Raw genomic sequence first — 11778 nt, 5'->3', positions numbered from 1 at the left:
CAGGTCCCTTTCCACCGAGCTGCTCTCCAGCAGGTCAGCCCCCAACCTGTCCTGGTGCATGGGGTTATTCCTCCCCAGGTGCAGCACCCTACACCCTACATATAGATTTCCTATCTTATTAGTAGAACTCGAACCATGAATTCAATTGTAGGCCCTTCTCACCTGACACAGTGGGGTCAGGTGGGTCCTCGGCAGGAGGAGGACAGCACTATGTATGGCCGTTCGCCTTATCAAATGGAGTTAGTTCTGCTGGCTGGGGCTCGGGAGCAGGGGATACTGGTCACAGCCCTATAAATGTTGAAATACCTTTTTTTTTTCCCCTCTTCCATTTTAATACTTAATAAGGCATAGCTTTTAAAATACTTGAGCATGTTCATCTGAAGAGTTTTACTGTCTGATTAAGCTCAAACGTCTGATGTTGATAGTTGTGCCCTGATGAAATTTAAATAAAGCTGTGCTAAGTGAAGAGATTACGCTGCTGGAGAGAACGCTAAATACAAGGAACAAAAGAAGCAGCACGGGAATCTTAAAATACTTTTGAATTGTAGTGGCAGGATTCAGTGTACAGCAAAAGTCCTGCAGGTTTGGCTGCAGTGAGTGTGGTTCCAGGAGGCTCCTGGCACTTGGGAGGTTGGGGTGAACACAAGGGATCTGGGTGACTGGCGGAGGAGGAGGTTCCTACTGGTTATTTTCCTCCCGTTTAAACTGTCAGAAATACTTCCTCACATGAATGAACCATGAAAAAGGGCATACTCACCACGGGTAATGTATTCAGCTTTTATTTGCTCAGTGCCAACAATTTTTGTATATTTATGTGCAGGAGATGTCAGAGGAAAACGTGTTATTCATCATGTTGAATTGACGGGTGTCTAATAGCTTGTTTGTGGTGTAATTGGGGAGATGTGAGCGCTTGCGTGCAGGGCACGGGTGCTTTATCGCTTTGCGGAAAATGCGTCAGAATTTTGCAAATTCACACTAGAACCTTGAACAGTATTAAAATCTCCAACCTATTTATCATATGTACAACTCACATATGGGTTGGTGTTGTGCCTTTCTTAGGAGGAAAGACAACTACAGATTCTTTCCAGGCAAGTGTGAAGTGGCAGATCTAATTCTGGTGTGTGCGCGAAAAATCAGTGTGCTGCTTTAAATATGAATTCTTTTGTCTAGAATGTTAAATGCTAAGGTCTGTATGGTACTATGGTACTATTTCTGCTGTGTCTCATACTTCAGGGTTACCTAACCACGTTTTTAAGCTGTCTTTGAGAGAGTGGTGCTGCCTCTCTGGCTTCTGCGGAAAAGGGAAATGAAGTACAAGTCCCTAAACCAGACAAGTTTCAGAGAGTCAAGTCTCTGGTTTGTCAAACAGCTAATCAAATACTAATTATGTGATAAACCGGGTACTCTGAGGTGCAGGGATGCTTCCAGCCAGGAGACTTGAAATCATACAAGATTTTAAATGCTCTGAAGGCAAACTGTTTTAAAATGCCCATTGGGGGTGCGTGCTTTCCAGAATCCCAGTTCTCCTCGTCAGGTTTGCTGCTGGACTGCAGATCCCAACGCTCATACCTTTGTATGTGCACTTCCACTTGATGCTTTTGCCTGTTTACCTGGGATCGTAATAAAATAGGAACTGAAAAAATTGTAAATGTCCTTTCCTTGCCTTAAAATGGGATCAGCAGATTATTTCTTAGTAAGAATGCTCACCCTTTGTCTCTTTCTAGTCTGTTCTCTTAAATAACCACAATTATTTTTCTTACTGCGTATTTTCTGGGCAGATTCCACACACACCCCCCCGCCCCGAGTGCTTACAAGTACTTTTAATTCAGTTCCTTATCTTTGGTGTAATGCGCTACCCAGAGCAATGCAGGGAGCCGTGGCTGAGGCTCTGGGAGCTGTTGGCGACAGGAGGGCTGGGATGAGCTTTCTGCCTGTCTGCACTCCACAGAAATTCACAGCTGCCATGGGTGGCTTTGCCATCCTACCCCGCGTTTCCACAGCTGGTTGGACCTGCTTAGGTGGAAGGCTCTTCATTTGTCCTTATGATGCTGCTTTTGTTTTTTTCCACTCTGTTTTTCTAACTTGTTATGGTCATGTTGAAGTACAATCAAATTTTCTAATATAATTGCCATCCCTCCTGCTTCATTATCTAGAAATTGCATAGCCTGTTACTTCCATCTTCCGGGTTATTAATAAAATACTTACATGAGGCTTGAAACTCCTGCAGAAACTTGCACTAATATCATACTTTTTTAAAGATGAATCATTTTATGAGTACTACGTGTGGCTTACCTCTCCCTCTGCACTCACATTACAGTAATTTTATTAGGACTGGGCTTCTCTAATTGGTTTACAAGCCGTATTCCACTGACCGTCAAAAGCTTTATAGGAAAAATATAACATGTACTACTCTTCAACTCCCGTCTCCTTGTAGTGAAGAAATAATTGTTCTGAGCCTGGCTCTTTTTTTACTGATTTACTTGGTGTTTAATCCATCGTTTCCTTCTCCTTCTGTCTGAAATATTATCTCAGATGGGTGTCTCAGCCTCCTTACTGCAGTTCTGGCTTCTCCTTTCCCTTTCACCCAGCTCTTCTAACAGAGAGAGCATCTGCCGTGGAAGTATTTCTTCCCTGCACCCAAATGTCTAATAACTGCATTTGTGTGTAGTAACGTGTGGTTGGCTCAAATAAATGGTCTTTCCAGACTGGTCTGTGAAACACCGCAATTTTTTGTTCTCTTCAGATGCCTGCAACTGCTTGAAGTTAATGGAAGCAACTGCTGTGTGTTTCATTCCGGTTGGCTGGTGTTGAGCCAAGGGGGGGTTGCAGCAGGACGTCCCCCTCTGATGGCTGCTCCTTATTTGCTAAATTCGCAGTCTCGGTCAGGCTGTTCAGGACTCCTCTACTCTTTGTGAAACGATTTTATACCACTTGGAAATGGGACCAAAAGCAGAAATGTCATTCAACATCACTGCCTTGATATATCCTCAAGGTGACGCACCCCCGCCCCCCATTTTCTATCTAAACATTAATTATGGTCTCTGATTCTATGCAACTTGGGTAGTTAATGTTTTTTTAAAACGTAAGCTGTATTTTCCCGAACGCTTAAAATTCAGTTGTTCTCCATTGAAATTGCTATCAGGTTTTGTGGGCCCATGAGATCTGAACTTCTGTAGAAGCACTGCAAAGATGTCAATGAATGTATATCAAAATTAAGTTGTTGAATGTCATTGCAGCTGCTACTAAAATTCCAGCAGTAAAGGCCTCTAAACCTTCTTTCATAAAATTACAAGATCATATATTACTGCTTCTTTGCCAGTTTTTCCCTCTGCTCCGCTCTGGTGAGACCCCACCTGGAGTACTGCATCCAGCTCTGGAGCCCTCACCACAGGAAGGACATGGACCTGTTGGAGCGGGTCCAGAGGAGGGACACGAGGACGATGAGAGGGCTGGAGCCCCTCTGCTGTGAGGACAGGCTGAGGGAGCTGGGGGTGTTCAGCCTGGAGAAGAGAAGGCTCCGGGGAGACCTTAGAGCCTCTTCCAGTCCCTAAAGGGGGCCTACAGGAGAGATGGGGAGGGACTCTATCAGGGAGTGTGGTGATAGGACGAGGGGTAATGGTTTTAAACTGAAAGAGGTTAGATTTAGATTAGATATTAGGAAGAAATTCTTTGCTGTGAGGGTGGTGAGGCAGTGGAACCGGTTGCCCAGAGAAGCTGTGGCTGCCCCATCCCTGGAAGGGGGTTCAAGGCCAGGTTGGATGGGGCTTGGAGCAACCTGGTCTGGTGGGAGGTGTCCCTGCCCAGGGCAGGGGGGTTGGACCAGATGAGCTTTAAGGTCCCTTCCAACTCTAACCATTCTATGATTCTTTGTAGTAAGATTATCTATATGATATAATAACTTTACACCCACGGGCACCATGTATGATGTACCTTGCTTTAGTTGGGTATGGCTTGATACTTCAAGGAGAACTCTAATATTCTAGCCCATGGTTTGATCCATGTATTTCCTAAAATATAACATAAACCTGTTGAGAGAAGCAGGTGGTGGGTTTTGGAAAGCTCAGTCTAGGTTGCTTTGTTGGGTTTTGTTTGGTTTTTTTTACCCGAGTACTTTGTTGGGAAGTTATTGCAGTTATGTGCTTGCGGCTGTAGTCTTGGGTGATTGCGATGGTTCTCCAATCTTTGCACTTCTGTGGTTACACACTCAACCACATTTGGTTTCTGAAGTATTGTTTAGCACAATATTTGCATTAAGGAAATACCCCAAAGCTAATTTACGTGTGGCTGAATGATTAGCTTGTGATAGCTTCTCTGCTGCTAATACCAATGTGAATTGACATCAGGCACTGAGCACAACTTGGTTTGGTGAAAATTTAGTTTTCACACTTCTTGTGTAATAATATGCTTTCTTGGAAAATGCTGAGAAAAACGTTTTAAAAGTAGTTTATTTCAATAAAAGCTTGGGGTAACAATGAACTGCAACGCTGGCATTGGTTTACTGGGCTGTTGCAGTCATCATTCTTTAGTGCTTCTGCGTAGTTGCAGAAGATCTTGCAAGTATTTCTTTTCTTCTGAGCTTAACCAACAATTTTCATATATTTGGTCCTAAAATGACATATGTATGAACAAAAGGAATAAATGACTTTTTAACGTGTTTCCCTGAAGAGGAGCTGGTTTCTTGACACTGTCTTTTCTATCTTATGGGGAAAAAAAGGAGAGAATCTGCGTTCGTAAGACAACTGACCACCGTTGTCAAAATTCACATGCTATTGGGAATATAAAATAGAGGCTTTTACACGCTGCTTCACTCTTATCTTCTGTCTCTCCTGCCTGCCCTGCCCCCACGGCAGTGGTAGACATTCAGCTGCCACGTGGGTTTGTCGTGTGGCCAGCCCCCCAAATTTATCTTTCTCATATGGCCAAATAACTTCATCCCCGTGGCAATTTGCTTGAATAAAGAGCCTGGCGAATGCGGTCGAGCCTGGGGATACAGTATGAAAATCAGCGGTTGCTTCGGTGAGCAATTACGCAGTGAAACAGCCATCAGCTAGAGGAAGAGGCAGCCAGGCTTTCATAGCCGGGTGAAAACCTTCATCCATGGAATTCCCTTTGTAATATAAAGCTTTCACCTTGGATGACAAACATATGCGGTATTTAAAATTAGTATCAATTTTTACTGAAGGACAGTTTCTTCCTACAGCTGATGCAAAGCACTAACGTGTGTGGAATGACGTGCATAGAAATGAGATTAGGAAGCTTTTGTTGATTCCCTCAGCCTGGTATTCTGACTGGTGCTGGGTCTTTAGCCGTGGTTGTAAATCGCTGATGGATAGAATTTATTTGGCTTTATATTGATCAAAGCTGTAACTTTATCTGGAGCGTTTTATAGTTGGAATCTGGCCTAATGCACATAAGAGACTGGGTGGTTTTATGGGTTGCATCAGAAGCACCCCTCTCTCTTCTGGTGGGTGTTGTGTGTGGTTCGTACGCAGGAGTTAATATTTGCCGCCTTATGCGAAATTTTGTACGTGCCTGAAAATGAGTCTGTGTGACTTGATAACGATCTTGCCCTGGAAAGCTGGGAATAATGCAGCGTTTTAGAGAAAATACAGAGTTTTACAGAAAATAAACAAACCACATACTAAAGTCCTCCCTAATTAAAGCTTTCGCACAGTCTCAATGATTTGTTTTTATAAATTGGCTGTGATATTTCATGAAAACAGTTTCCAGCTCCATCTGTCTGGCTGTAGAGAGTTATTTAGGCGTTCACTGGCGCATCTTTCGTAGGGCTTTAGAGATGGGATTGGGGCTGCAACTGAGTGTCGTTCAGCTGTTGGCTCTTGCATCATTGTGCTTTGAGGTGCCTGTTAGAACATAGCAGGAGCGATCACTCCGTCCCTCAGCGGCATGGTCCAGGCTGCCAGCCTTTCTCTTTCAGTGACCTCCTTTGGCAGGTACATGTGGGAGTTGAGAAATTCCCTCATTAAAAAGCTGCGTGTGTCATAATACTGATGGGACTAGAACAAAGCTAGCTACCTCCCTTGGGACTAGTGCTGCGGGTTTTTTTGAGCTCGTTCTTTAAATTAAGAAGGTCATTTCTTTGTTTTCGGTGTCATCAGTTTAGATGCTATTTTGTGGCTTCGTCACATATACAGATATTTAGAAAAATACAGTGGTGTTTTGTAGCCGTGGGAGACTTCTTGACGTCCTGACAGGTTGTGATAGTTCAATACTCAAAGTGGCTCATCTGGTGAATTCCTCTCTCCTGGTGGCCCTGTGATGCTTTACAAACTCCAAAGATGTATATCTTTTAAAAATAATTACTAGGGCGGTGCTGTCCAAGCCGAACCATCCCCAAATCACTGCCCTCGCACTGCTTTTACCGGCCTGGCCTGGAGATGGGTCACATCAGGGCTCACCAAGTCAAAGGCAGAATCAGTCTGTTGTTTGTTGTAATCTTATGACCAGAGATATCTGCAGAAAAACCACATTGCCTTGCTTTCAAACGCTCGCGGAAGTCTGTATATTCTTTAGTGTTTATACTTTTGGTTGTGTAAATTCTTGATATTGAGGTAGGTTTTCTCAGTCTCTGTCCTGTGTAGTACCTAGTGTTATGTTGTGCTCATGATGAGGGCTCTTTAGTGGTGTAGAAACCTAAGTTAATAGCAATGCATCCTACTTTGATCTCTAATTTGCATAAAATATTTCATGTTTGGGGGATGAGCGTGAGTCTGCTGTTACATTTCTGGATCTTCAGATTTGATCTGAAATACTACAGACTGGGAATGCGGGGCATTCTTTTAAGTATTTTGGTTAGGGAGGTTATTAGATTTAAATGATTTATCATGAAATAGCTAAACCCAAACAAAAATAAATAAATGCATGAGGGTGTGCAAGGAACTCGTGCGTGTTCTAGATAATGAGCACGCTCAGCTTTTAAGGGTAAAGAAGCCACTTGAATAGATTTAAATTGACTGTGTGCTTGTTGACTGCAGCACTGCTCTTGCAGCATGACAGACCGTCAAGTGGTACAGGATGTCAAGACTGGATTTCAATAATGGAAATAAAAGTCCATTGTCATTGGACTGAGCTCCGTGCACAGTGGTTTTGGGGAAGACAAGGAACAGGTATACAAGCTGGTCACCTAACGTGATTCACATAGGAAGAGAGATGTTGAATAATTTTACTGTATTTGTTAAATATGATACACTTCTCAAACCTCCTTGCAAACAAAATCTTTACTGACCGTGAAGTAACTCTCCAGAATAAATCTCGTAGTGTGCACATTTATGATCTGTGTATATACATTTTAATACTACGTCCATGGATTTTATCTCTTTTTCTTCAATTCTTTACTGAAGTTTTGTATTTCACCTTGTCTGTACCTTCTTTATGCCTCTGAGGACGGTTGGAAGATACAGCAAGACTTGCAAGGCATCCTATTTGCGAGAGGGAATAATGAGTTGGCTCTTAAATATGTTGAGTTGATGGTATTTTATAATGAGCTGTGTGAACTTTCAGTGTTTAAAAGGAGGAAATAGGAAATGGCAATTACACAGAACTTTCACTCTTCGATCACACATATACCGCATTTCCATTGTTACTTACAGCTTTAAAGAGCCCCTTGAGAGGGCTGTATATTAAGTAATTATTCTTATTTAACACTTCATTATGAAGCGTATACAATTAATTGACGACATATAGCAATAATGATCTGCTTAAATAGAAATCCAGTTCCTGAGACCTGACACTAGTTCTTTCAAAATTTTATGCTTGGTTTTGATTATTCTTTTCAAGTTCACTAATGATATATATTTATCTCCCACTTGATGTTCAGAGGCAAAATTGAAATACAGTTTGTGAGCAAGATAATGAAAAATTATACATAGCTCCTGTACTACTCCTGTGCAATTAAACAACCAGAAATGCGACAGTATTGATTGTTGCATGTCGGGTACTGCTAACCTGCTTGTAATAGGGTAGGGTGATAAAGAAAATAAATTAATAAAAAAACCAACCAAACCCCCCAAAACCAAAAAGCCAACACAAAAAACAACAACAAAACCACAAACAAAATTACCCTGTTGTTATGGCTTCTCTTAAACATGAAATACGTTTAAACACGCTTCAGTATTGCACAGAGCTGAACTACTGAGCGATCTTGATTTACAACCTGCTGTAACGGTTGGACTGGGGGAATGGTGGGCCTAAGCCAGTTTGTTGTTTCCCTAAGGCTAGCAATTTTTGTGCAAATGTTTTGAGGATCAGCGTTAGCGTGTACGTGCTGACTTAGTTGCTTAGAGAGCTTCTTTGGAGACCCAGTCAGAGTTGTTCGCTTGCCTATCACGCGTTTAAATGCATTGATTTTGATAGTATGACAAGTTTTGAAGTGTAGCTGGGAAATAGGGTTCAAATTGGAAATAATTCCCATTTAAAAAAAAAAAGAGGGTGAAGACAGAAGTTTAGTGTGTGTCGGTAGGTATGTTTTATCTTAGTCTGGTAAATTCAGATGTGAGGCGGTTGGAGGATGCTGAGCATGGAGGCCTTGGGGCCTTTTTGGCTTAGGTGGGGGGAGATAAGGGTGCTTTTGCTTCCAGGAGAGGAGCCCAAATGCAACCCAAGTTTGCTAATCCTGGCTTAGGCCTGGTCACACCAGAAACCCTAAATGTGATTTGTCATTATCTGAAGTCTGTCCTGACACACAGCAGGATACCTAAAATATGCTTAACCCCAAAGGAAAGCAATCCCAGTTCTTCCCTTGGGTGATGCTTGAGGTCCCCATCAGGCCAGGGGAGAGAGAGGGTAACGGTGCAGCTGCAGCCCCCCGTTTGGTTTCTTTGGTTCGGTGCCAGCTCTTTGGTCTCCACAAGCACTCAGTATTCTCCATCTCCCTGAAAATAATAGGGTCGGGAACAGAAGTTGGCTGAAGGCTGCGACTCTGCTCTTTTTATCTAGATCTCCAAAACAGGTCTTGAATTCATTCTGCTAGTACGTGGCACAACATTCTCTGTTAGCTTAGTACATCTCTACAGAGGTACCACCATTGTAGTTTTTTTTGTCTAACATGTGTCTAGTATTTTCCCCTAACTGTGGTTTGTGAATATAGAAGTATCATTTTCATAACATTACATGCGTGCTGGAAGAACTGGGCTTCTCTTGAGGAAATGCTAATTCACACAAGAAATTTATTTTTGTTCTAACACGTGATGTTTGTACGTAGTTGTCCCATGTTTGCCTTAAGAGATACATTTCTCACCATTGTGTAGAACAAAGGTGACTGTCTTTTAACTATATGTATCAAAACCAAGTACACCTTGCGTGGGAATTAGTGTTTGTAATGCAATTGGCTTTTTCCACATGATCCTTATTTTTAAAGTATGTGACTTAATTTCCGGATGTAATTTCTATGCATATGAACTTAACTTATATTCCCAGTAGTTCAATAATTTGCGAAAGATCTTAAGGGCACCTTTGTTTCCACAAGCGAAGCCTTTTTCTATTGTATTTTTTGCCTTTTCTGTTCTCTAACGAGTTATTTTGTGTGACAGGTGGGAGATTCAAGAAGGAGATAGTAGTTGATGGACAAAGCTATCTGCTGCTGATCAGAGATGAAGGGGGGCCTCCAGAGGCACAGGTGAGCATTGCATATATAGAGTTTCACCAGCCTAACACCAGTTTCCTTTCTCTTAAAAAGCCTTCCTTAAAGAGAACGGGTTTGGTTTTGTTCTTTTCCTGGGTCCTTCTCATCTTTCTGCTGGGAAAATGTATTACATCGCCCTCAGGTGAAAAATACTTGGTTTAGAAAATATTTGGGATTTCAATTACAATGTGAAACTGTGTAGGAAGGATAGATATACGGTTAACTTACACTTGCATGCCTAATCAACATGCTTCCAGTGGTGGCAAAGTTGCATGTTACAGCTGTAAGTTTTCTTCTGAGTGTGAATCTCTAAATTGTTAAAGTACAAATTACGTGTATGCACAATGATATGCGTACTTGCGTACAAATCTTTGTGTTCCCCGTTGCTTCCATGTTTTGCTCCCTGTGCCATTTAAGATTCAACTTTGCGAGTTCCAGTTGGGCACCACTGAGTTCTGGGGTTTCTGACTCGGTTTCTGCATACGCTGTGTTACCTCCTTGTCTTGTAGGAGGTGACTCATCGGGATTTGCCTCTGAGAAGACATTTGTGGTTTGGTGTGCTTAACTCTCTCACTCTCTTTTGAGTGACATGAAGTGAAGCATTTGCTTAGGGGATGCTTAAATCGCCACCGACTCTGCCAGCCTGTCCGCAGGCAGTGTCCTTGTCTTCAGGCGTCCTCCTTGTCTCCCCTCTACCTCTTCTTACCTGAGCGCTTGGGGCTTTTCCCAAGTGTGTTAGCTGCCGCTGGCCTTGCTTTGCTTGGCTCTTCAGTGGTGGATCAGCTTCAAATAAATAAATAAATAAAAATCTAGCAGCAGGAACTGTGCTGTCGCCAAACAGCTGAACGGGAGCGGTGCCAGCAGCAGCAGCTTGTGTTTCAATGCTCCACTATCGCTCGTGAGCTGCAGGAGGATTTGAGCGTGGGGGAAGGTGCTGTGGATAAAGGAGAAGAGAAAGGAGGTGGAGGAAGCGGAGACCGAGAGAGACATCCTGGAAGGAAGTTAAAATAAAAAATTAGTGTCGCTGACACATCTGCAGCCCTGTGAGGCGTGAGCCTAAAAGAAGTGCTCTGTTTTAGGCTGTGAATAATTTGGCTGTGGTACACAACAATTTCCATCCTTAGAGAACATTCGCTTGTAGAAAAACATAAATACTGGAGTTGTAAAGGTACACACAGCAATCTAAATATTTTTTTTTTTATCTGAAGAATTGGTTTTGCAGAGTTCATTTGAACCAACTGCAGGCTGATGAACAGACAAAGTGTTTTGCTTTTGATCTATGCTAGGTAAATTTGGGGGGTTTAGTTACTATTGTGGCTGAGATTTGTTCTTCAGCAAATAACAAGTATGGAAAAGTTTAAAGTTTTAGTACTATTTCATCTTTTGGGAGATGTGTTTCACATGTAAAATATTTTGGGATTTTTGGGTTATAATTTCAAGTTGCGTGTTATATTAAAGATCTTTTTATTCCAGGAATTAATAAACAGATTAAATTTTACTCCTGGGTTCATGAATATTTCTAACTCTATAATGAAAATGGCATAATATTATGAAAAGCAAAAAGTTTACCTCCCACTATCTGCTTATGATATAGAAAGGGTTGCGGTTCTGCTTTTTGCAACAGCACAGTATATTTTTGTGGACAGTCGGGATAGAATGACCACTTCAATAAGTAACAAGCTGAACTGGGGTCTTCCTGGGGCGGCGTGGGGTCAGGGAGAGTTTCCCCAGTTGGTGTCGTCTTCGCTTTGGTGCAAAGGCGGCTGCAGCTGGGGGCTCGGTTCACCGTCCCCCTTTTTTTTTTTTTGGCAGGAAGGGAAGGAAAATGAACCCACCCAAAAACTCACTTTCTGGAGCTATGATCCCTCTTGTCTAACATAAGACTGTCAGGAAATTAAAATAATTAAAAAATAGCTCGTTTCGTAGAACAAGAAGGTGGTGAGATGCACCAGCTGATGCTGCTTCACTCTTGCCACTGTCTTAAGTTTGTGAATATTGACCATTTCTTTTGCTCACCAGGTTTGATTTCACTCTTGACGTGATCTGTAACAAACGTAGTGGCCTCCTATTGAAAACTCGGTTAACATAACTGCGCTGTAATGAGCTGTCCCTGCTATTTTTTTAAATTTAGAACTTTT

At 42.2% G+C, this 11778-nt stretch overlaps 1 protein-coding gene across 5 annotated transcripts in view; it reads left to right on the top strand.

Moving 5' to 3' along the window:
- Positions 1–11778, top strand: part of AGAP1 (ArfGAP with GTPase domain, ankyrin repeat and PH domain 1) — a 380161-nt gene that overhangs the window by 122355 nt on the left and 246028 nt on the right. For all 5 annotated transcript variants that reach the window (XM_054209386.1, XM_054209385.1, XM_054209383.1 and 2 more), the window contains exon 4: positions 9549–9634. In XM_054209386.1, coding sequence (XP_054065361.1) covers positions 9549–9634 — 86 coding nt within the window. The remainder of the gene's footprint in view (positions 1–9548; positions 9635–11778) is intronic.

The sequence above is a fragment of the Rissa tridactyla genome, chromosome 7 (assembly GCF_028500815.1).
Source record: "Rissa tridactyla isolate bRisTri1 chromosome 7, bRisTri1.patW.cur.20221130, whole genome shotgun sequence".
NCBI lineage: Eukaryota > Metazoa > Chordata > Aves > Charadriiformes > Laridae > Rissa > Rissa tridactyla.
This window is presented reverse-complemented; position numbering and strand designations above follow the sequence as displayed.